This window comes from Pteronotus mesoamericanus, unplaced genomic scaffold (assembly GCF_021234165.1).
Source record: "Pteronotus mesoamericanus isolate MK-2021 breed Mesoamerican mustached bat unplaced genomic scaffold, CSHL_Meso_final contig_116, whole genome shotgun sequence".
In the NCBI taxonomy this organism is placed as follows: Eukaryota; Metazoa; Chordata; class Mammalia; order Chiroptera; family Mormoopidae; genus Pteronotus; species Pteronotus mesoamericanus.
Genome location: NW_026555027.1, coordinates 13512262 through 13538970, shown reverse-complemented (window position 1 = coordinate 13538970; position 26709 = coordinate 13512262). Strand labels below are relative to the sequence as shown.

At 39.2% G+C, this 26709-nt stretch overlaps 1 protein-coding gene across 1 annotated transcript in view; it reads left to right on the top strand.

The window, feature by feature from the left end:
- Positions 1-26709, top strand: part of JAM2 (junctional adhesion molecule 2) — a 53014-nt gene that overhangs the window by 18448 nt on the left and 7857 nt on the right. The window contains exons 2-6 of the mRNA XM_054579576.1: positions 12776-12841; positions 18241-18348; positions 19689-19841; positions 21259-21461; positions 23984-24083. Of these exons, the coding sequence (XP_054435551.1) occupies positions 12776-12841; positions 18241-18348; positions 19689-19841; positions 21259-21461; positions 23984-24083 (630 nt within the window). The remainder of the gene's footprint in view (positions 1-12775; positions 12842-18240; positions 18349-19688; positions 19842-21258; positions 21462-23983; positions 24084-26709) is intronic.

Below are 26709 nucleotides of genomic sequence, written 5' to 3'. Positions count from 1 at the left end.
AATACTTTATTTTAATTGAACTAGTATTCTGTGTGGGTCCAGTATGCCAAGTGTTAGGCTAGGTTTAAAAAATATATTGTTTATATTATATTTAAAATATATTTATATTATATATAAATATAATTATACTACATATAAAATACAGTAAAAGAAGTTTTTACGTCCAATTTGAAGATAAAACGTGTTGCTTCGTTCACAACAGACATTTAATTATCTCCTATTGTGTGTTTTTTTAAATGAATTTATTGGGGTTCCTATTGTGTGTTAAGCATGATGTAGATGCACCTGTGTCAGTTTCTAACATCATTGTGTTCCACTATCCAGTGGAAGCAACAAATATGTCAAAGATGGTTTGTAATTTAACACTATCCAGTGGAAGCAACAAATATGTCAAAGATGGTTCGTACTTTAAATAAAGGCTTATAAAAAGTGCTGTGTCAGATAGAGGAAAGGCTGACTGAATGGAAGGACAGAGGGGCCAGGGAAGCTCTACCCGTCCTGACAACTGAGTGAGATGTTGAATTCTATGTCCAAGTTGACTATTTGTCAGGGGAGTGTTGGCGGGAGGAGGTTCCAGGCTGAGAGAATGGAGACCGCAAAGGAGTGTGGAGTGCAAAGCTTAAGGGCAGCCCCATCCATCACGGGTGACCTGAGCAGGGGCTTCCTGAGGGGCAGCGATTGAGGAGGAGGCTGGGAAGACAGGAGCCACGTGATGAAACACAGCTCAAAGAGGTGGTAAGTGTCCCGAACACGCCACAGCAAGGATGAAAAAGAAGCAGACTTTAAACCCAGGGCTTCCCCCTTTAAGAAAGTCATGCTAATCATTTTCAAAAGGAAAGAAAAAAAATGCAGCCCTAATTAGTCTTTCTCTATTTTTCTAGTCAATCCTAATACATAGTTATCGTGGAATCAGTTGTGAAGCTAAATTTGCATTACTGTATTACATAAAAAGCCAGGTGGAGTTAGACGAGAGGGATGAGAAACAAACACCTACAGAGAATCTACCGTGTGCCAGGAACTAGGCTAAGCAATTAAATACTGTATTTAATCTCTACAACCCATAGAGAAGGCATGGTTAGCTTCATCTCATCTAAATGAAAACTAAGGTTTAGACAGTTAAGGCTGCGGCTCTCCCGTGGCTGTGTGACTAGTAATTCATAGCCCTGGGTTTTAAACCAAGCCAGGTCATTTCTTCTCTATCATTTATGACTTCCTGAAGACAAAGACTGATTCTGTTTTCATTTATAATAAACTTAGGCCGCATTTATCATGGACTACCCTTTCCTTGCCCATCTATACTTTAATGTTGCTTTTTCATTTGGTCTCAGATAATGTTTAGTCAAAAAGCCAAGCTATTGAAAATGGTGGTGTTGGTGTACAACACTATTTACTTCTTTATCACATGGGTGAGGAGTCACTTCTCACTCCACCTCATCAAAAACTGAAGTGCTAAGACTGACTCTGCACAATTTCAGATGACCTGGGTGATTCTGTCATAAATGCAGTCATCCTTATGTTGTAAGGACGTCAAAACAGCTGCTTTGCCTGAATTATGTTATGACTATTAGGCTTTTGCATGGCATATTTGGGCACAAATACCTTAGTCTATTTTTTTAATACTTGGTCTGAATAAGTTTCAAAAATTTTATCTCTACTAGCTCATACTCATTTTGACCATTTTGTCACGCAGCTCTGATTTGAATGTATGTGCGCAGATTGTCTTTGTTCTAGTTGCTATAACAAAAATACCATAGGCCAAGTGGCGCAAACAACAAACATTCATTTCTTGCATTTCTGGAAGCTGGAAATCTGAGATGAAGGCCCTGGCAGACTCAAGGTCTGCTGAACCTGGCTTCCTGGTTTCAGACTGCCAACTTCTCATTGTATCCTCACAGGGCTTAGAGGTTGAGAGAGCTCTCTGGAGTCTTTTTTAGGAGCACTAATCCTGCCCTGGCTGATGTGACTCGGTGGATTGAGTGCCGGCCTGTGAACGGTTCACTGGTTCAATTCCCAATCAGGGCATGTGCCTGGGTTGCAGGTAAGGTCCCCAGATGGAGGCAAGCCAGAGGCAACCATCTCTCACATACTGATGTTTCTTTCCCTTCCTTTCTCCCTCACTTCCCCTCTCTCTAAAAGTAAATAAATAAAATCTAAAAAAAATAATAAGAGTGCTAATCCCATTCATGAGGGTTCTGTTCTAATGACCCAATCACCTCCCGAAGGCCCTGTCTCCTAAAACCATCACATTGGGGGTTCGAGTTTCAACATATGAATTGGTGGTAGGAGAGGCACAAACATTGGTCCCTTAACACAGAGGTTCATTAAATCTCTTTTACTGGTTTAGTTGACTGACCTTTAAAACTACATTTTGGTGTTGGCTCACAGTTGGATGAGGTAAGACTCGTTTTGAAGCAAAAGAGTGAGTTAGAGAATTCTTTACCAGAAGAAAAAGGAGAGTATATCCTTGGATTTAGAATACACAAAGAATCAGAATAAGTAATTCTGAGCAATCTTCCCTGACAGTTGTAAAATACAACCATTAGACAATGCCAAGCCATTGTTTCTGTCACCAGCCCTTCAAAACAAATGATTCTTCTTCCTTTGGCTTCCTGAAGACCAATCAAAGGAAACGTGAGGCAACAATAAACTGGAGGATTTTCCTTAATTTACATATCTCTTCTGGAAGCATTTATGGTAATAGAAGTTAATAACCCATATACGAAATATAAGGGCTAAAGTTTTTATAAATCATCGAACAGGAGAGTTGAACAATAAAATTCATACAACTCTCATATTTTAAGAATTGAAATGTAAGAGGCAGCAAGTGTATGTGAGCAGACGAATGCTGAGTTGTTGGTCATATAAAATTTTTAGTATTTTAAAGGTTTAATTATCAGTTAATGGACTCTGGAAACCACTTTATTGTGAGTGGTCAAATCTAGAAAGCTAAATAAGTAAACTCAATAAGGATGCCTTGGCTGCTGTGGCTCAGTGGATTGAGTGCTGACCTACGAACCAAGGGGCTGCGGGTTCAATTCCCAGTCAGGGCATGCATGTGCCTGGGTTGTGGACCAGGTCCCCAGTGGGGGGGAGCAAAAGAGGCAACCACACATTGATGTTCCTCTCCCCCTCTTCCTCCTTCCTTTCTCTTCTCTCTAAAAATAAATTAAAAAAATATTTTTAAAAAACAAGGTGAAGTCCATAATTATGTGCATTATTGGATGGATTATTGGATGGATTATTGGAGCCCTCACTAAGAAAAATTTAAAAATTCATTTTTTCAAATTTTACAAAATGTGCTTACATAACTAGGCCCTTCCTACCTCTCCACAGGGCCTCAGAAGGTGCAGTGAGAACCCCAAAGCTTAAGCTTCATTAAATTCCTGGTCAGTCTGCCTCCCTTTATGTGTTTATTCATTATATTTATAATTCACAATTTCTGTTTTTTAAAAATTTTATTTATTTACTTTTTTAGAGAGCAGGGAAGGAGGGAGGAGAAAGAGAGGGAGAGACATATTAACATGTGAGAGGTACATGGTTGATTCTTGCACACCCTCGACTGGGGACCCAGCCTGCAACCCAGACATGTGCCTTGACTAGGAACCGAACCAGTGAGCTTCGAGTTTGCAGGCTGGTGCTCAATCCACTGAGTGACACCAGCCAGGGCTATAATTCATAATTTCTAATTCAGAAAAAGATTGAAAACATTAGCAGTGCTCTATCTTCATTTGAGAGATGCAAAGATAAGTTCATTTACAGATTATAAATTTAATAAATTGGTGATATTAGAGAATCTTTTTGATACTTTTTATACTGATCTCTGTAAAACAATTTGTATTCATAACTGCATGTTCATGCTTTCAAAAAATAAAAACTTTTGATGCATTTAATTGTTGTGATTCCCCAAATTCACTTAGTAAGGCCAGGAAATAAAAATTGGAGGTATAAAGTTTAAGACAAACATCTGTGTCCTGTGGGAAGTGCAGAAAAAGCTCAGTAGATCGTAGAATGCTGTCTTCTCACATTTGTTGCTTAAGTGGATTTATAAATATCAAATGGCTGTGGAATAACCATTCCACTCTTCCCTGAGCCAGGTAGCCACTGAGTAGTCTGTGTATCAGTTGTTAGAGGACATTTTGTGCAGGGATTCCCAGACTCCCACACCTTGGTGATTCAGAACCAGAAATCAGAACCCAGGTTCAGAAACTCAGTCTTAGCAGTTTGTCCAGGGCCAGTCAAAACTCTGGAGAAATAATTTAAAGTACCTGCCCTCAAAAATTATTTATTTGACAAGTATATTAATATGTTAATTTCTGTTGAGAAATATAGCTATTGAATACTGGTGGTGGTTCTGGACTTTGAGTGTTGAAAACCCATATTGGGGTCAGGAGTTAGTAATTAAAATTTTAGATTAAAGGGCAGTGGATGACCTTAAATTAAAATGTCATCAAGGTCTCAAAGCCTGATGCATCATCTCCATTATAATGATGCGCTCAAGACACAACCCAGACTACATGTGACAGTCAGTGAGGAGAGACCCTCCGGTTTGTTATTTTTCACCTCTCCCACATTAGTGTCCAGTGTCCATTTTTATATCTGACATCTTTCATAATGATTTTTTATTTTACAATAATTAAGTTTTAGGGCCATTTTTTCTTGGTACCTTAATCTTAGGTGCCAGTTAGGACATAGAATGCCTTCCACTGAGTGTGCGATTCTCATTGGCATCAATTTAGGACAATGACATTTCTTCATTGTGTCTTAAGAGTCCACTGGATTTGAGTTGACTGTTAGCTATTTAAAATCTACAGTTCATCCCACTGGTAAAAGAATTGTATTTGGCCGATACTGTCACTTGGAGAATTTCGATGGAAGTTCTAAGAAAACGGAAATAGATTCTTTTATTTCCTATTGGGGACTACCTGGTGAGAGGTTCAACTGTTGATGGCCTTCCTATGCTATTGGCTACCATTAAGCATTTGAAGACATGCTGAAGGGCATTTCTTTGAAAACTTTGAGAATTTATCCTACTGTAAGAAGTTAATTTATTCATCTCTATCTCATATTACCCCAAAATTTTAATTGTCCAGGTGTTTGGGTAACAGAATGCCCTGAAAATTTCACTAGATTTATTAATGCATGTAACTTATAAGAAAACAACTTTAAACTCAGTTCTGAAACACCAGTCATCTTTCTTGTACTCAAATGATTAAAAGAAAAAGGGAGGGAGTGTAAAACTTCTGTGCAGTATATAAGAAACATACAAGGTTTACTCAAATTAGTTCATTTGCCATAAACATCTGCCCAGTAACACTTTCTCTGTTAAAGATGGCAGTTGGGCCCTGGCTGATGTGGCTCAGTGGATTGAGTGCCAACTTGTGAATCAAAGGGTCGCCGGTTTGATTCCCAGTCAGGGCACATGCCTGAGTTGCAGGCCAGGTCCCCAGGAGGGGGCATGCGAGAGGCAACCACACATTGATGTTTTTCTCCCTCTTCCTCCCTCCCTTTCCTTCTCTCTAAAAATAGATAAATGAAATCTTAAAAAAAAAAAAAAGATGACAATTGGTTATATACTCTCTGATGAGATCTTCACAACCCTAAGACTTGAAAATGGATGTGCAGCCATTTGCAGAATGTCTGGCAGTATTGTGTTTGGAACTACTGCTTTCTAACAAAGCCTGGCGCTAATTTGAGAAGCAGGGTGTCGGGGGGCGGGTGTTCTGTGGAGCCAGACTAGATATAGACACATATCTTGGCTTCCCTGCTTTCTATCATTGTGACCTTGAGCAGCTGCTTAACCTCTCTCAATCCTCACATCTGTCAAATGAGGTTATTAACACAGTGGAGTCACATTTTACTTAGATGTTAGGTTCTTAAGGGAAAATTTATTCATAGTCAAATCACCCTTAAATTCTTTAGGCCATCATTAACTCACCAGGACATCAGCTACCGGTAGCTATAAAGTTACACACATCTTTTATTTTTCCTTACACTTTGGTGTGGCTTCCCTTTCTCCGAAAAGAGGGTATCAATGTCTCATTAAGAGGCCAGAGTGTCCAGTTTGAGAAACCAGAAGGACATGTGTTGTTTGTATGTCTGTTTCCCTCTTCTCCTCCTCCCCCATCTCTAGACCTACTACAGATAAATGATAGTGAGATAGGTGAGCATATTATCTAACTGCTGATTCCTGCCTCATTGGGTTCCTCTCTGTTCATATAAATATTTATCCATAATAATTTGGATGTTATTATTTTGTTACTGCTAGCCTGTGCATCTTTTTACAGTTGTTAGTATAATTGGATATCAGTGATTATCAAAACCACATAGCTATTAATTTTTATTTTTGAAAATTTAGGAAATATAATCTATATGCAGTTTCATAACTTGTTTGTGTGCATGGTAGTCTCTGTAATTTTTTTAAAATGAAACAAAAAATCCTCTATAACATGTCTATTTTTCCTAAGTACATTTTAAATTAAAAGTGTTAATTTAAATAACACTATTATAGTAACTTTCGAAATTGTGGTGGTATAAATAAGTATTTATTTTTAGTCAAACCAGATTATTTTAGATAAGCGATAGACAATATAAGAACTTTCATTCTTACAGTCGGGGAGGGGCAGAAACACAAAGGTTTCATTGGACTTAACTGGGAGTGTTAGCTTGGAGATAATCATCTCTTAACCTCATTTTATGAATTTCTGCCAGCACTTCTGGCACACATCCATAACAATTAAAGATGTTTTGTAGCTAATTTTAAGACAATTGTTGACCTCAGCCAGCAGACGTACATGATAATTTTGTTTTCCTTTGTAACTTGTTCTGGAAAATTGAAGAAAAAATAAAAATCAGTTTAAGAAAGCAGCCAACAGAGACAATTCCTAACATCTGTTAGTTAAATGTTTATACAAAATCCAACATTTTGTTTTCATAAGAGTTACTGAGTGCAAGTTTTAGAAAATTAAAACTGAATTCCGAGACTAGGAAGGCTGAACCAAGATAGAAATCTTATAATAAATAAATTTTGTTAAAGATTTAGAACTTTTTCTTTAATAAGTTCAACATAAGTAACCACCATTTTAATTATTTTTACATAATTAAAAGCAAACCTTGAAGTAAATAGAATTAATTAGAGTAAGGAAGGTAACTAGGAGAAGATACTTATTAAAATCACAGAAATAAGTATTCAGCTACCAGGAAATATTATCTATTTATTAATTCATTAAAACTAACCCTCATTTTAATTTTTTTTTGTTTGCCTTTATAGTTTTGCCAGTTCAACCAATCATCACTCTTTTAGTGTCTGGTACACATTTTTCTTTTTCTGTTCAAATATATACATATAAAAATTATGAGGGACTTAATAAAATCTGGAGTTAACAGCTGTTATTTTCATAGAACTTCTAAAGTGATTTTTGAACTTTAAGAAATTTTTCTCAAAGGAAGTTTAAGCAAGTAGAAAAATTCAAAAAGAGGGAAGTGATTTAACCCAGTCCTAATGTTCCAACCTCAGACTGAAAGAAGGCCCCAGCCTCCTGAAGAAAATAAACACTCTCAGTAGGCACTGTGGTGTTTGAAAAGTTCAAAGATATGATGATGTGGAGGGAACAAAGATGATCGTTTCCTTTTTTGCCCAGATTTTGGTTTCTAGGGAATATGAATCTTCATTGTTTTGTCTAAAAATTACTAAAATAATTTAAAAATGACAAGAAATACCAGGCCTAATTGGGATTTCTCTGAGGACACTAATTTACATGTTGCTAATGGAGAAAAGAGACTTTTCCAACGTGTGCTTTGAAAGTTTCACAGAATAATGGTTTGAAATCAGAATCACTGGCAGAAAAAAAAATTCGTATCATTTAAACGGGGGTATAATGCAACAGGAACACAGCAGGCCCTGTCTTCTCTCTAGCTCATGTAAGAGGAATCTGCTTTGGCCAGCGTAGTCTCTTCCCTTGCTCCACTCTCTAAAGACCTGGATCCTACCTTTGGACGCTACAAAACAAAATTGGGGAATGAGAAGAGAAGCTTGAATAGAAAGGCACAAGGGGGTGGCGGTGAGGGTGGAGTTCAGAGGAACACAGGACATATTCTGGTATGTGACAGAAGTGTATGGAAAAGGAAAAAAGCATAATCAAAAAGATTGCTTAGACCCCCTTCATGGTTTTGAAAATCATAAGCAAAACAGTTATTTTGAAACTATTCTTCAGTGGCCCTTACACTTCTCTAAGGCTAGCCACATGGCTCACTGCTGTGTCCAAATGTATTTACAGTTGTCAATAGAACAGATCAGTTCAGTCGTTCATTCTTCACATAGGCACCAGGTTTGCCAATTTCTCTCATGAAGATGTTTACAAATCAGAAATATAGAACCTGAATAGCCGACTGATGTTTGACAGGGGAGCTAGGTGTTTGAGGCCTGTAGATTTTTGAGGGGTTTTTCATAATTAAATTTGCTGTCCTGCCTGCTAAGAGAGAGAAAAGAAAAGATTCAGAATAGCATGTATTCCTTAGGAGTGATAAAGTCTAGCACAGTGAAGACTAATTTACATGTTAATGGACATGTAGATAAATAAATCAACAAAAAAGATGCTGTGTTGTATGAAAGATCTTTTTCTCCTTCCTGAAAGTGTAATTATTTCATGGTTAAAAGTTCTGATAGGATTTCTCAAAAGAACTTTCAAAATCCATAAATTCATGATTCTTTGCCCTCCTTTCATCTATTTGCTTATTTCTGTTCCTGGTTCCTCAAACTGTTGGTGGCAGCGAAAACAACAGCAAGCATTAGACCAGTATAGTCAGACCGTACCTTGGTTCGGCAACCTCAGCACTTGAATTCAGAGCCAAGGCTCAAACTATAAGGGAGTTTATTTAGAGAGTCACAGAGGTAGAAGTGAGCAGTAAAAAAAAAAAAAAAAATGGGTTTAGGAAACTGAGTTACAGAGGCAAGAGAAGGGCCCTTGTAGCTTAAGAGAGAGAAAGGTAAAGGTGACACCCTGGTGGGAAGTAGAAGGGGAGGGGAAAGGAGCGGACGTGCTCCCTGGAGAAAGCCCGCTGGGTCCTTGGTCATGAGAGCGTTTATCGGCAGGTCTCAGGGCAGGATCCCAAGAGAATATTCATCAGCTTTCCAGGTGTGTCTCCTCGGGGTCGAGGTCCCCACTGATTGGTCAGCATCAGGGCAGGGGTTCCATAGTCCATGCAGCGGGTCCTGAGGTCAGCCGTGACATCACTTGTCTGTTTTTGCTGCTTTTCTGGGCCTGGAGCTGAAATGCAACTGAGGCCTAGATGTTATCTGTAGGGGTTAATGCTGAAGGGAGAGGTTGTACAAGGGCCTGCATGGGAGGTGAATGAGACCACCCTTCTGGCCTCCAAGAGGGTCTGCCATATGACTAGCAACGTGCCACATTGAGGAGGGAGGAAGTGTCAGGGCAAGGTTCAAACTGCAGAACCAGGAACATGCTGGGGAAGGGAAAGGTCACCCCGGCGGTGAGGTCCTTGCTTTCCCAATTTTGCCTGCAGCTAGGCACCCTGGCCTTCTGCCGTGATGACCTTCCGTACCTGGCCTATTGTCCTTTTTCTGCTCACGTCTGTCTAGCTGCCTGTCACAAAACCAGCCTCGTTGTAAGTCTAGAGCAGTGGTTTTCAGGCAGGTATGTCTATCTTTAGGGGGCATTTGGCAATATCTAGAAATGTCTTTGGTTGTTATGACTTGGGTTAGTATGGAGGGAGGGTGGATGTTATTGGCATCTAGTAGATAGAAGCCAGGAATAATGCAAAACCTCCTACAAAGCACAGGACACACAACAAAGGATGATCCAGCTGCAAAAGTCAATAGTGCCAAGATTGAGGAACCCTGGTCTACTACCTCCCCTCTGAGATTACCTTATTGCCCTGCTTCCCCAGGCACAGCATCATAGCCCCCACCTTCCTGTTGTGCTTCAGAACCAGTTCTTTGCCTTCATTATAACCACCAATTTCTCAACCTACCCCTTCTTCATTAGACCTATGGAACTTTCCACCTGATATCTTTGTGAATGTGAATTCCTTCCTCAAAGTTCAGCTTTTGGGGACATGATGTGGAGCCCAGCGATGTGGGCTTTGGGTATAGACTGGCCGAATTCAAATCCCAACTTAACCATTTACTGCTTGTATAACCAAAGCCAAGTTTCTTACCCTCTCTGTGCCTCTGTTTCCCCACCTTAGGAAAAAAAGTGAATAAACATGGTACCCTCCCACAGAGGATTGTTGTGAGAATTAAATAATTTAACATTTGTAGGGTACTGTGAATGCCGCCTAACATCTAAGTGAAATGTTATCTATTGTTCTTTCTCAAGAGCCCATTAAGATCCATGTCCTCCAACTCACTTCCTTCCCTCTACCATAAGGCTTAAGAGAAGGTATGATTTTTCTTAAGTGTTTGCATGTACAATGAGTTGTTTCCATTTCCCTCATGGCCAAGGTTTCTAAATGTGGAAGGGGGGGAAGTACGTTGTTTTTCTCTCTCGATTTTGGCTACCTATATCCCCTCCTAAGGGAAGGAGCACCAGGCTGCATGAAGGTGGGGGAGGGCAAATATGCCAAAACGTTGTCCTGGATGATGTACAGTCCTCCGTCTATAGGTGGAAACTGATGAGTGAGTAGATGGGACGATGTTGCGTCATGGGCAGTCCCTGCATTTCTGGCATGAGCGGCCATGGGGATTGTGGCACCTTTCACTGTGATGGGATTTGTCGAAAGAAAACAAAGTTTGAGGGTAAAAGCCTATTAGTTTATTTTTGCCTATGAGTTTGTGATTCTTGTTGGAAAGGGAAATATAGATCTCCTGTAGAATGAGGAGTTTATGGATTTAATCTCAGGAGAGAAATTAGAGCTGGAGATACAGATTTAGGACTTTTGAGCAAAGGTGGTGGCGTCCATGAGAGTATAAGAGGTTATATAGAAAGTTAGTTGAGTTAGAAAAGTAGTTGATGGATAGATGGATGGATGGTAAGAACAAGGAGGAAGAACCCACAAGAGATTGACAGTAGTAAAACTAGGAGAGAGTCATGTCACACAATCCAAGGAAGTCAACAGAGTCAGATGTCATAGAGAGACCAAGTAAGATCAACACTGAAAACTGTACTTCAAATATGGCAACAGAGAGGTCACTTTCCCCTTGGTGAAAACAGGATCTGTAGATCTCATAAAGGCAGAAGGCAGATGATAGAATGAACAGAGAAACAGCACTTCCAGTAAATTAGAGAAATATTCAAGAAATAACCTTTATTTTTATTTTTTTAATTTATTTTTAGATGGGAGGGGAGGGAGAAAGAGAGGAAGAGGAACATCAATATGAGAGAGAATCATCAGTTGGTTGCCTCTCGTACACACCATGACAGGGGACTGAACCGGTAACCCAGGCATGTGCCCTGACCGGGAATTGAACTGCGACCTTTTGCTTTGCAGGTCGATGCCCAACCAACTGAGCCACATTGGCCAGGGCAAGAAATAGCCTTCTTTAGATTTTTATGATCAGGTTAATTTGATCTTAGGTTGTTTCATTTATGATTTTAAGGGTGAATAATGAAGGACAGAAGTTGCATTATTTTACCTAAATTGTTTACTCAAGATAACTAGCAAAAATGCTTTGTATTATGATTGTGAAGTAATTAATTAATATCAATTCAGTATTGTATACTTAAATCACCTTCCCCAAAGAATCGCTTACCTGTAGGAACCCTTCGTTAGTATCAGTTTGCTCTGACCCCACTTACTGGATTCCCCTCATTAGTATATGATACGGAGGGGTAGTATTTATTCATCCAGCAAATACTTATTTGCTTTATGCCAGGCACTGTTCTAGGTGTTCAGTCTATATCAGAGATTACAACAGGTAAAAATCTTTCCCTAGTAGCATTTGTCTGTCAGAGACCTATACTTAGAGGAAGTGATTTAAAGTATTGTTAAACATGGTCATTAAACTGGACAGTAGAATGATGTCCATAACACAAAGTGATACATAACAAAGATTGAATTAGCAAGTTTTAATTTCTTGTTCTGGTACTTGGTTGTTCAAGTCTTAGTATGTCTATTCATAAGGTATATGAATGTCTAATAACTATGTAGCATACATGAAACTAATAGAATATTGTATGTCAACTTTAATTGAAAAATAAACAATAAAAAATTTGAAAGAAAGGAATATCTAGCATACCAGGTCACTTTGAGTATTGGATTTTATAGAACAAAAAAGGTATATGATACCTTTTAAAATGAAAATTGTATATAAGATCGTAGGAATGACGATAGAACCATGTCACCATCATCCCTTGTTATTAGGTCGCCATAATCACCATCGTGACTCATGTCCTTATGATGTAGGTTTAGTCAGGGGTAAGGTCACAAGTCAACTGATACCCTTGAATGAGGTGCTAAAAAGTATTAGTTTTTATTTGGGGGACAATGCCCTTTGACCCTAGACTACATATTAGCTGAAAGACACACACTGGTGTTTAGCAGCGGGGCTTGTGAGGCTGTGCTGTTCGTGGTGAGGGGCCCTAAGAGATGGATGCGTTCTGCTTAAAGGGTAAAACCACTAGACGGCAAATGGAAGAGACATATAAAATATAACGGTTTGGCTGGGTTTTTCTTGTTTTAATATTTAAAACTTATGCGTTATGAATTATATGAAACTGTCGCCAAACCTGAGGCCAGTTTTCTTTAATATTGCACCCCCAAACATTTAAAAATGACCTTTTGTACTATTTTAATTATTCTATCTGTTTTAATCTTCCAGATCATAAAGCGTGTGGATTGTCTGCCCCAAAAGACCATCAAGTAATCACAGCAATAGAGTATCAAGGTAGAGTACCTTACTGACTTTCAGCGACGGTGTTGTCTGAAAGACTCAAGAGTATGACACGTGGTGTTATTATCTTCCTATTTGTCAGAACCCTCCGTCTCACCCCACACTAATTCTTCTGCCCCAAGTGCCATCTCCACCTTGAGAATGCTTTCTCCACCTCCTCAGTGGCAATGCAATGAAAGACCTGACGTCAAAAAAAAAGGTCTCATTACGTAAATTAGCTGCAACATAGCAAATCTAATTTGGGAGCTGGCGCTCTGGCAGAGTTTCCAGCCAGCTAGGTACAGTAAATAAAAATTAATGCTGCAAACCTCCTGCTATTGAATGTATTTAAGATAGCATTAATATAGTCTATTTGGGCGTGCCATTTTGTTCTTTATTTTGGTTTCTTCAAAATATCTATGAGGCAGAGTTGGTGAGTACAAAGTTTCAGTTTTACAAAATGAAAAATTTCTGGCAATTGGTTGCCCAACGTTGTGAAGGTAGTTAACATTACTGTTAAATCGTACAATTAAATTATACAGTTAAAAATTGTAAAGATGTTAAATTTAAATTATGTGTATTTTGCCACAATTTAAAAAATTTTTAAAGGCTCTAATAACCAAAATTTTATAAAGGCTTTTTGTAAGTTTACGTCAAATATTGACTCTCCACTACTTTTCTCAAGCCTCTTTTACTTGGATCACAATAATACTAGAAAAATAGAAGAACAACTCTTTCTTAAATGTGATGCTTGTTTAGGCAGAGATTGTAAACATTTAAGAAACAAGTCCTAACTGTATGATCCTTTCTTCAGGCAGGTCTTAGATTCCTGGAGTTAGAGAGAGAGAGATTTCAAGGAGAGAGACAAAGATTATAGAAGAGGACTGGGGTGGGGAGGAATTAAATTAATTAGTATTTAACCAGTGCTTACAATAACACCTGGCACATTGTGTTATATGTGCTTGTTCAGTAAAAAAAAAAAAAAAGCTATAATAAGAGTCAACCTGTCATTCAAAAATAACACCACTTAATAACAAATTACTTAGGTATTTAGGAAGTCCTAATATTTTGCATGATTAAGCTAATAGAATACTCAGTCTGATTGTGGCTTCGTTTTAAATGGGAAAAGGTAGGAAGGATAAGCAGGGCCGGATGCACTGGAAAGGCCAAAAGAGTGAGCACAAAGAGAGCAAAATGGGTGAGGAGGTTCATGCGGGACAAAGGAAGTGTTAATTTCTCCCACTTTTTACTTTCTGGAGGTTCTTACTGTTAGGTCCAGTTGGATACCATGGATATACACCCATCCCTGCTCCTTAGGCACTGTGCCATGATATCTGAATTATTATAGAATGCCAAAGTTATAGTCTGTAGTCTTACATTACTGTCTTAAAACTCATTGAGGCAAAATTCACGTAACATAAAATCCACCATGTTAAAGTGAACAATTTAGTGGCACTTAGTATATTCACAAGTGTGCAACCACTTCCTCTAACCAGTTTCAAAACATTTCCATCACTCCAAACTAAAACCCTGTACCATTTACATTACTTTTTCATGGGTGTTTTGTGTTTATTATAGAAAAATCTTTCTATAATGTATTACAATCGAATGTTAGTCTTACTCTCAAATAAGTATTTTCTCTTTTTGTTTCACCTCTTTTCCTTTTATTTTTTTAAAGATTTTATTTATCTTTAGAGAGAGGGGAAGGGAGGGAGAAAGAAAGGGAGAGAAACATCAATATGTGGGTGCCTCATGTGCACCCCCTACTGGGGACCTGGCCCACACCCCAGGCATGTGCTGTGACTGGGAATCAAACCCGTGACCCTTTGGTTCGCAGGCCGGTGCTCAATCCACTGAGCCACACCAGCCAGCATGGCCCCTGCACCTTTCAATTAAGAATTACATTTTGATTCCATTTTATATGTGCCTTAATCATTCCAACTTGGCTCTTCATAAAGCAAAAATAAATTTTTATCTTCTTTCACGTTTTATTTTTAGGATATTGTATGCAGCAAACTAGCTGTATTTGCAGTCTAAAACGTGTTATGATTAGTGTGTATGTGTGCCCCATGCAGTTCATTCAGTTTTTTTGTCCCTATCCCTCTGATGTCAATAAATCGTGAATTAATTTCTTCTTTTCAGCACTTCTGTTCTATATCACTTCCCACGGTGGTGCCACTTCCCACAGAATAATCCTGAAATAAAGGCAGCTCTGTCAGGCTTATAAATTATAGGAACAGCCTTATGCAGAGTGTCCAGCCCTAAGAGCTATAAATCAGGCTTTAATAGCATGCTTTTCTCCACAGAGGTAATTTCAAGTAATTCTTCACAACTACTTTAGTAGTATCAATTCTCTTCCTGCATTGTGTAAGATTTTGATTTTTAACTTCAGCATAGAGAATAAAATCAAAAGGTAGTCAATAGTACAGAGTCCTAGAAAAATTAAAATGCACCGTGTAGTAAAATAGTTGTTGCTGATGCTTTATCGAAACAAAGAATTACCTCTTCTCAATCCAAATGAAGCATTTTAATGGAAATTAAAATTATCTTAATGGAAAAACTTGGTGCATTTTTCTGTTTTGATATGCCTTATTTTGAGAAAATATCTGTATTATTTTCTTTGCTGCCTCAGAGGGAACATTTTAGTTCAAATCTGTGTGATTTTTAGGTAAATTTGTGATGGTATAAAGTGTGGATTTCTGTCATGCCATGGCAAGCTTGCAGCTACAACTAAGGGAAGCTCCTCATGTATGAAAGTAATAATGACCATTTATGGAGCAGGGACTATATGCAAAGTACCGTGTGTGTATGTATGTGTGTGTGTGTGTGTGTGTGGTATCATGTAATCCTTACAACAACTTCTTGAGGTGAGTACTATTATTCTTTTCATTTTACCGATGTGAATATAGTGTTCAAAAAAAAGTTAAGTAATTTGCACAATATCACACACCTGATACATGGCAGCAGTCTAACTCCTTTAAGCTACTGTAGTGGCATGATAACCGTGAGGATTAGATGCAGAATTAGACTGGCCTTGACTGTTGAATTTTGGCTAAGAGAAAAGAGTCTATGGTAGTTAGCTTTTAAATTTACTTGGTTTGTTGTTCTTAGATGTTGACCCCATGATGCTAGTCAATTCTCTGTTCCTTGTAACTCTGGGTGTCCTGGTGTTAGCACCTTAGGATCCAGGCACAGGTTAGTCACTTGCTTGGAATACTCCCAGAGAACCACGTGGTGAATTCTAAATTTGAATTCTAGGAAATTCTAGTTCAAATTCTAAGGAATTTAATCCCTTCTTTTAAGTCTTGGCTCAAATGTCACCTTCTAAATTAGGTGAACTCTACCTTATTTTTTTTTAATTACATCCCTGTCCCTTGGCACTTCCCAAACTTCCCTGTTCTCTGATCTATACTTATCATCCCCTAACATACTCTGTAATTTACTTTATGTTGTTTCTTGTGTCCCTGACTCCCTACCAATTGTGAGATCCAAAAGTCAGAGATCTTTGTGTTGCTCACTGTCATAGCAGCAGAACAATGCTGGACACTCATACTCGGTGTATTTTAGGTAAGTGGGATATTTCTCCACAGTTTACATGGTCAGTACAAATGAGGCCGGAGTGGCATCAGCTGCACTTAGGAAAATCAAGTTACATTTTCTAATGTAATTTCTGCAAAAGTCCCCCGTAGAGCAGTGAGGATAGAAATTAGGCAGAATTCGCCAAGTGTGTGTGTGTGTGTGTGTGTGTGTGTGTGTCCAGTTAAATCCGTGAAACAAGTGAGTATAAATTTATTCCTAAGACGTAGAAGTACAGGCTAAAAGTGAGTGTGGGTGTGTGTTTAATTGTTGGAAACTCAGTGAAATACGGGAAGGAAACCTATCTAAAAACTCAAGACTCAGGAAGGTCGCCACCCATTCTCCTTAATCAACAGAATAGAGCTGTGTTTCCTCAGGCAAGTTCCTCAGCGCACATTTGTCTTTGCAGTATAATTGTAAACACATCTCTCAAATGATGTCTTTTTGTAATGTAAAACCTGCTTATAAAACTTTAGGCATCTTTGAAAACAGCTTTGAATGTTTTTTTCTTGCCTGTCTTTGTCCTACTTTCAATTTTTCTTTACCTTTGATTCTATTTCTGTATTTCTAACAATATGTGTGGACCTAAAAAACATAAAAGCTACACATAACAAAAAGAAAAATCATAATTATATCTCACAGAAATCATCACTGGGTTCATATTTTCATGCACATTTATACAGGCTTTCATCCCATATCTATGTGTAAATATTTTTTTTTTAAAAAACCAAGATAGTATCATAAGCATTACATAATCTACCTTACCATGTAATATCCTGAATTCTTTTTTAAAATGTCCATATATCTTCTTAACATCAAAATCAAAGATGTGGAAAGAATGTTAGCATAATTTGTCTGGATCGAGGTAAGGGGTAGGAATCCACAATTTGTTAGAAGACAGTGTTGGGTTCGTATCAGCGCATTCACAGCGAGCGTTACCGCAGGAGGCACCCAAGTGAGCGTGCGGCCTGTTGAGCGTGCAGCCTGTTGAGCGTGCAGCCTGTTGTGGGAACGTCTGTGGGCTGCCCCAGCATGGGCTGGGCTGGACCTAGTGCTCCCCCGGGCCCCAGGTGCGAAGCGCTCTCCGCTCACCTCCATCCCAGCAGTCATCGCACTGGACTGAGATTGCATTATCTCATTTCCCTCTTTTTCCAGACTATAAGATCCTGAAGCCTGAGACTGGAGAGAATGAAATAAATAATTAATCATTGTGCCATTTTGAAGTACTTACTGTGCATATATATTATTGTATTTCATTGAAGACTCACAAGAATTTGAGATACTATCTTATTTTACATAGGGCAACTGATGCTCAGGATCTAGGGAAGGTAACAAAGTGTCACACAATTATTGTGTAGAAGAGGTATAATGCTTTCAATGTATCTTTGGGTTAGGCCAATGTAGTACATGTTGAGGTAATTTAGGAAGGAAAGCAGGAAGGGAGGAAGGGAGGGAGGGAGGGAGGGAGAAAGGGAGGGAATGAATGAGTAGAAATGCAAAGCAATAACCCTGCCTGGTGTGGTCCAGTGGATTGAGCACTGGCCTGCGAACTGAAAGGTTGCCAGTTCGATTCCCAATCAGGGCATGTGCTTGGGCTGTGGATCAGGTCCCCAGTTTGGGGAGTGCAGGGGCAACTGATGGACGTACCTCTCCCATATTGATGTATCTCTCTCTGTTTCCCTCCCTTTCCCTCTCTCTAAAAAGTAAATAAATAACATCTTTTTTAAAAAAAAGAAAAATAGGAGTAACTTCAGGATATTAAAAATATATGCTTAATTAAGTAAAATGTAATTTTGAAGGAACAATTAGCAAATAATTATTTTTGTTGTTGTTTCTAGAGGCTGTTTTAACCTGTCAATACCTAAAGAAGACCATGGCCTCCAGATTAGAGTGGAAGAAACTGGGGGACAGCGTCTCCTTTGTCTACTATGAACAGGCTCTTAAAGGTAAGGAGCTCGGACCCTGGGCAGGAGCAAGAGAGCAGACTTCAGTGCAGCTGGTATCCTTTAGTTTACAGATGAGAACAGGACACAGCTGACTACAGAAAACATGTTTTTGGAAGTGTGAGATGAAACCAGCAGTAAGTGCCTGAGACCTAAAACGCAAAACAGAAGTAGGCAAACTCCGCTGAAGCCCTGGACCCTTCACTCTTCAGCTCAGTCCTAGAGGGTGGAAAACCAACTTGTTCTTACTGGCCCAGTAGATCAAACTGTCAGGGGAAAGAAAGACAAGATGGCCCCGGGTTGGGAATGGATAGGCACTGTTCATAGTAACTTGACCATATTGCCACATCTCCATTAGAAAGCTAGGCCACCCCTGAGACACCTAGGGAGTTAAGAAGTGTAGGAGGGTAGATACAACTACCTTCATCCAGTGCTTTCTTTTTTTAATTTTTATTTGTCTTACATTTCTACTTCCAGTTCTTTCTATTGAGAATGTGATGAGCTTTTGATTAAAGTATTGATAATGACAGATAAAAATGGTTAGAGTACAGATACAGTAAGATAGGCCATGCATTGATTACTATTAGCTGAGTGATGGGGACATTGAGGTTCATTTTATTATACTCTCTAATTTTGTGTATGCTTGAAATTTGCCATTACAAACATTTTTAAAGCTGGAAATATTCAACAGGTATATTAAACATGTTATTTTAAAATACTATGTGTTAATTTAATTTTAAAGAGTTATATAAACACATGTTTAAAGTTTACAGAAAATTTAATATATTCTCTGCTTCATATCTGTCATGATAAGGCTATAGACTTCAGGGTGCCAAAAGCATTAGCTGTCTTTATTTGAATTTTCTATAATTGCCAATTCTGGCACCTGAAAATTATACAAAGCACTATTTTAATTCCACAGACATTACTATCAAAAACTAACCAAAAGAATGTTTTTAAGATGTGCTCACCATTTCTTTTGTGGAGTGTCTTAGGGACCACGACACAGCACAGAAAGTTACTGTTCCAGCTAATTAAACTAGGCTGTCCAGTATCTCTCAAAGGCAAGTATCTTTTTATAAGCATACTAGCAAGAATATGAGGCAGAAGGGAGGGTTGAATTCTTTAAAATATGGGAATATGGAACTGAGTGTTCTTTTGTGAAGAATATGTCATTCTAAAAAATGTTTGAAACAGCAGCATCCATATACAATTTTTAAATTTTTAAATTCAGTTTATCAGTAGGAAAATGAACAATTTGGCGACTGAATGAAGTGACTTGAGGAAGGTAGCATATGGAAAGTTGTGTTATTATCAACATTGTTTTCTTCTTTTTCTAACAGGTGATTTTAAAGATCGAGCTCAGATGCTGGATTTCAATATCAGGATCAAAAATGTTACAAGAAGTGATGCTGGGAAATACCGCTGTGAAGTTAGTACCCCCTCTGAGCAAGGCCCAAGACTGGAAGAGGATACTGTCACTCTAGAAGTATTAGGTGATGCATTTGTATCTGTGCCATTACTGTTCCCACCCTAATTCCCATCGCCCAGCCCTGGGGGCAATGAGGCAGCTTGTCAGTTTACTATTAATAAAGGAACACGATCTTCGTTCCTTCATAGATGTTAGTATAAATTACTAAGCAAGGGGAATAAAATCATTGCTTTTTCTCCATAGTCCAGGCACTTTCTGAAATATCAGTGGTGTGCTTGTACAGAAGAAATTCAGAAAGCCTTGTAGGAGAATCAGCTGGTGTACTAGCTTTCTATTGCTACAGAACAAATGATCACAGACTTAGCAGCCCAATACCCCCACCCATTTATTAGCTCACAGCTCTGGAGCTCAGAAGTCCAGCATGAAGTGGCGGGGTTTCCTGCCCAGGGTGTCACGAGCCTGAAATCTTCAGTCCAACAAAAGTATGTCTAGTTGCTCTTGTGTTTTGAATCTTTCATTTTCCCTTTTGTGGCCTGCCAGAGAAAACCACTTTTAAAGGAGTCATTGATAAGGTCAGCTCCGATTGGAAAGACAGAGGATTGGGACCTTAACTGCATCTCCAAAATCCCTTCAGAGTGGCACCTAGGCCAGTGTTAGATGGAATGAACGAGAGGAAGTGTATATGTACCTGGGCTGGGGAACTTGAAGACCATTTTGGAAATCTGCCTACCACTTAGAATTCTGGGTTTTCCCCCTAGTCAAGTCTGGTCTACTTTACAGATCCCTGGGACCAGAGTAATCCTGACTCGGGCGTTCTCTCATTTGGCTGGTTCTAGGCATGGTGGGATATTAGTCTGAGTGCTGGGCCTGAAAAATATACCTGGGTTTGACCTCTTTTGAATACACTTGGCAATAAAACATTAAAACCATTGGTGAGGGGGGAAAGTAGAGATTATTTATGTAAAAAAGAATAGTTGTGGTATTAGCTAATATAATGCTTGCTATTACAAGAGAAAACTGCTCTCAGTGAGTAGCTTAACATACTAGAAGTTTCTCAGGTAGGTCAAGTCTTAATGGTTGGGATAGAGATTGTACAAGTGGAGATATGTTATTCTACTTCATGAAGTTATTGGAGACCCAACCAAATGTAGATCTGACATCTTCAATACGTGGCTTTCTGGGACACCATGGGTGTTGACACCTACCTGAGTGGGAGGGGGTGGGGGAGGGAATGAATGGAGAAACATGCAGGAGGCTTGTATGGACCAGGCCTGGAAATGGCACAGGACTCATGCCTGTGACTCCCTCTGGCGGCAAGGACACTGGCAAATGTGGTCTAGCTATGTGCCCATGAAGAAAGGCAATAGTCTTTTGAACAAGTAGCCAGCACTATCACAGGTGTCTGATACATCTTCACCTGGCTGTTAAAATCCTGGTTCAGCTTATAAATAACCAGTACCACCTTGACTTCTGTCCCTCAGTGGCTCCGGGGGTTCCATCGTGTGAAATACCCAACTCTGCTTTGAGCGGAACCGTGGTAGAGCTGCGATGTCAAGACAAAGAAGCGAATCCAGCCCCTGAATACATGTGGTTTAAGAATGGCATCCGTTTGTTAGGGAATCCAGACCTTGACGCCCAAAGCACCAACAGCTCGTACACCATGAATACGAAATCTGGAACTCTGGTGAGGGCACTGCAAGCCTTGGCCTAATAACTGTTCTGCATTTGGAGAGAAAAAAAATTATTGGAACTGAAATGTCATAGAATAGAGGGTTGATACCACTGCTTGTTCAGTAGAGAGAGGAGAGGGCAGCAGCAAAGCCTGAGGTACATGCACAGAGAAGGAAGGGAAAGGGCTGCTGCAGGAGGTCAGAGGACCATACAGGGAACCGGGGAGCTGAGCACACAAAGGTCCGCGCAGTGACTGAAACAGAGCAGGTCTGATTCATCATGGCTGATCAGGGAGCTCACTGCAGCTGCCTTCCTGGCCTGGAAGGGCAGAAAGTGCAGTCTCTTATTTACAGTATCAGGAAATGCACAAAACTCTCGGCACAGGGGCGGGGGGTGTGCCCTTACCCCAGTGCCAGCCGTTTAAGAACAGTAACTGTTGCCACCCTATGATAGGATGTCTTTGTCATTAAATTCTTCCATAACTAGATCATCAACAACTGACTTCAGAATCTATGACTTTAGATTTTGCCCAGATTTTCTGATTGATTGAAAAGTCTTTCTAGGAATGCTGATGGAAACCTACAAATAAGCTCTTTAAAGTTAATGAAAAATAAAAATATTTTTACTTTTTTGGTCTCTGACTTCTCAAGGTAGAGGCAGAAGTAAAAATAAAGATCATTAAGCTTGAAACACTTTTTTTTATTCAAAGAAATAATACCATGTAAGTTTAAAAATGTCTGATTTCCAATAATGCAGAATCACTACCACAACCATTGTCGAAAGATCTTAAAGATGTGGTAATAATAATTTTGATGAATTTTACAAGGAGCATATAAGGTTTCCTTATATGCCTTCTATCTACAAGTACATGATAACATTTAAAATCTAGATCTTCTGGGAAATAACAAAGCACATCGGTGAAGTGGCTAAATAAGAAAGTGTGTCCCTGGAGGCGGCCACTCCTTGAGGAGGACCCCGCTCCGCCCTCTGGGCGTCAGCAGGCCCCGGGGACTTTACACTGAGAACTTGCGCAGAAAAGCTGGGGTCACACTTTGCTAAATTTACTTTTCAAGTTTATTTTTCCTCAGAGCAGGTGATAAAAGCCCCAAGGCAAATCCGAGGTGACACAGATTCACTTTCCTCCGTTAGCCTCAAGGCTTGAAATGTCTTGCGGTGTCAAGGGTGGGACTGGGTTATTTTCTGAGAGAGGAGCGGCCAAGCCACCAGGGTATGGAGGACAGTGACTCCCTTTTGGTTACCGGTTACATATAATGATCACTGCGGAAGATCATTTTTATTTCACAGATTGTTTATACATAACCTTAGCCTTGAGCTCACGGTGAGTGCTTTTAAAGTAGTCTGGCTTTGCGGGGAGTGAGACCTAACTCCATAGAGTTAAAATCAACAAGGAAACGCTTTAATCTCGGCAAGTTGAAGTGTACAGAAAAGAGAAGTAGGTGGGTAGTGGGTAAAGGAAAGTGAGAGAGGAAAAGGAATTGATGAAAACCTCGGCTATTTTTAGGAACATTCTCTTGCATGAAAATCAAGACAATGAGGGGGTGCTCCTTAGAGCCTCACGGCGGCTCTCTGGGTTCGGTCAGCAGGGACCACTGCGGTTCTGAGGGTGTCACTCAGCCCTGAAAGAATGGCTCTGAGCTCCTCTCACCCTCGGTACTGGCCCTGGCAGAGCCCGTTGCCAAGTCCAGCACCCACTGCGTTCATTCCCTCCTTCCTGCCCTCCTTCCTTCCAGCCTCCCTCTCTCCCTTCCTGCCTCCAGCATTCCTTCCTTCTTCTCAGTCTGCCTGACTTCCTGCCTTCCCTTCAGTCTTCTTTTCCGTTCTTTTCTATATTTCTACCTCCCTCTCTTCCTCCCTGTCTCCTTCCTTTCTTCCTGAAATTCCCCCAGGAAATAAAACTACTAATATCAAGTATGAAACCTATTATATCGAAGTCTCATCTTTAGCAGGGAGTGGAAGGAGTTTTGAGGATTTTCAAAAATCCTGCAACCCAAAGATTTTATACTCCTATGAACTACATCGGTTAGGATTTTTCTAGGCCCCATGTTACTTCCTGGTCATAACTGCAGCTCTTTAGAGGAAGTGTTACTCTTTGCTGCTGCACTAAACTCACTTGGGACTTCGGGAAAGTGTATCAGCCCTTTTAGGCCAAGAAGGCCTTCGCTTCCTAATGGCGTTTCCTCAGGGAATCAGAAATACCTAGAATACTTAATACTACAAGGCACTTAGGACTTCAAAAAATGCCCACTGCCTCTGTAACTGTGCTGCTTTTGCAGTGTCACGCACATAAGAGCTACTTCTCTGTAAGACTTTCTCTGTCAAACAGGAGACCTAGCTGTTTACTCCTTGAAGGCATGGAAGATTTTTGAATTTGCAGTAAAAAATACAAAGTCTTAAGTCATTGAAAAGGAAAGGCCCACTTAACATAAAAATTCACGGGACGTAGTTATTTTAGGAGTCTTCTTACAAATCTGTTGCTTCAAAAATACATTTATTTTTTCTTCCACAAAATCCCAGCAATTTAACACTGTTTCAAAACTGGACAGCGGAGAATATTCCTGCGAAGCCCGTAATTCCATTGGATCTCGCAGGTGCCCCGGGAAACGAATGCAAGTAGGTAAGCATGAAACAGAGGGAGGAATGAACGGTTTGCAGTGAGGTGCGAGCTTTTGGGGGGACGAGTGGGAGTGACGGAGCATGCACGGGAGGGAATGTTAAAAACCAGTTTGATATAATGTGTTGCAAGCAGCAAAGTTGCTGTTTTAAATCCATGTCCCAAACAAGCCAAGAATATTTAGGATTATACTTTACAAATTGTTGAATCTTTCAAATAACTCTTTTGACCCTATGCCCACGAGAGAGCAATAGTCTTTCAGACAAAAGCTGAGTCCTGTAAATTACTCAGGGTCAAGGACTCGGTATGGGGGTTTGAATTCTGACTGCCACGTGCTAGCGGCCTACTCTCGGGCAAATTGTTCAACCTCTGTACTTCAGTCTCCCCAACATGGAAGTAGAAGCATGCTATCCTAATAGGGTTGTTATGAAGATGAAAATATTTGAAAGTGTTAAGAGTAGCGCTGGCATATTATGAGCCCTATGTAAGTATTGACTCTTACTTGTTATCAGGTTATTGTTAATTTTGTCGATTTTCTAAAATACTCTGCTTACAGTTATCACAAAGTAGCTTCTCAAAAAAGGCATGTTGAATATAAATTACAGATTTAAGTTGCCATAAAGTTAGCTGCCATATATTATGTTACACAAAATAAGCTTCTTAGAATCCAATAAAATTCGTGCTCAAGAATCTTTTCAGATTATATGAGTTTTAGAACAAGCATATTATTTTTTCATTTTATTTTTAATAATTTGGTTTAATTTTTCCTCCTGTGAAAGCCACGTATTTTGAAAATGGTTGTGTAACACAGAGGGGAGAGCTGAGGTGGTGCCCAAGGGGCTAAAGTTCACTCAGGAGGGCTGTACCCTGAGGCAGAAGACTAAGGGTCCCCCTGGGTTCCGGGCTTGGTAGGGTCGGAAATTCATTTTTCCAATGTGCTTAGAGGTACGTATATATGTGTGCAGTAATGTGTATTGTCTGTGTACAGTTATACTCAGCATTATTTTTTTTAAGATTTTATTTATTTATTTTTAGAGAGAGGGGAAGGGAGGGAGAGAGAGAGGGAGAGAAACATCAATGTGTGGTTGCCTCTTATGTGCCCCCTACTGGGGACCTGGCCCGCAACCCAGGAACGGACTCTGACAGAGACCCTTTGGTTCACAGGCCGGCACTCACTCCACTGAGCCACACCAACCAGGGCTCAGCATTATTTTTTGAAGAAAATATAATCTTCTTAGACTTCGAGATATCCTAACGTATAAGATATTCAATAGTAAGTTTGAATTTCAGGTGTTTTTTTAGATTGAGGGATGCCTATTACCCACCACATTCATTCAGATGTTGGCATTGATGGTCAAACATAAGTGTTTGCTTATATTATTAGACACCCTCTGTTTGGAATTATCATTACAAAAAAATCATCAGAACCTGTTATAAAAATTAGCACCATTTAGTGTTTTCCTAACTTCATTCGCATAGTGTCCTAATGGTTTTTACTGAAACCTTGTACCACCTATATGATGGCTATTTATTGTTTCCTTAAATGGTCACATTTAATTTTAATGCCTAATTTAGCCACACCTTAAGAAGTAATATCTGTGATGTTATGGTTTTAACGTTCTAGTTACATTTTCCTAGCATCCAGTGAGTAAACGCTTAACCAGTAAAATTGAATAGTCTGTGTTTTGCTAGTAGTACCAGTTTAATTTGATCATGATTTCTACATATATACTCTTTCTGATATAAGTTAGTTTAAATGTTAAAAGTAGTTTGTTTAGTGCTCACCAATTGTTCCTAAGTATTCTATGCCCTTGGTTTGGAATTTATATAATTTGAAATGCACACCAATGCATGAAATATCATGTTCAGTTTTATTTTTGAATTATCATTAGTAACTTGTAACCAAAAGCAGAATCTGTTAACTGTTCTAAAGAAGTTCTTTTTGAAGTAGAGAAAGAAATTCATGAACTTGCTGATTATCTCTGGAAGAGCCTACTACACAGCATTCTAGCAGTTTGGTTCCTTTCCTTTTATTTAGAATAAGGGTGCATTCCTTTTATGGTGGCTTGTTTTTTTAACAAAGAACACAAAATATTTTCATATGTGGTGTTATATTTTCTCTTTAATGAAACATAATATGGTTATATGACTTGCTTAGTATTTCACAGTAAATGGCAAACTGGCTGAAAACAACCTATCACTAACTTACGAGCCCTATAGCTGCCATTTCATTGAAGAAAATAAAATAAATGTATACTATGACTTAGCACTTATAGAGTAAGATAGTTTTTTTTGTTTTTTGTTTTTGTCAGAGTTTGCCTTTCAGTTGAGTCCTTCGTAGATGTCAATCAAGTTCATTGACAAACTACAGGACAGTGTTTTTGGTCATATAATAGCCCTTAGATTGAATCCTTCATAAATGTGCAATTCACTGACCACTACAAAGAATATAGTAGACACAGTTTTGTTCTCAGGAGTATCATTTTGTTACTAATTTAATTTGCTTTATATTATGATATTTGTGAAGTTTTCCCTCTTTTATTTTTTTTTGTCCAAGGAAATCAATTTCTAGAGTTCACTGACTTCCCAATACTCAAGTTAATATGAACAGAGTTTATCCCAAGCAATA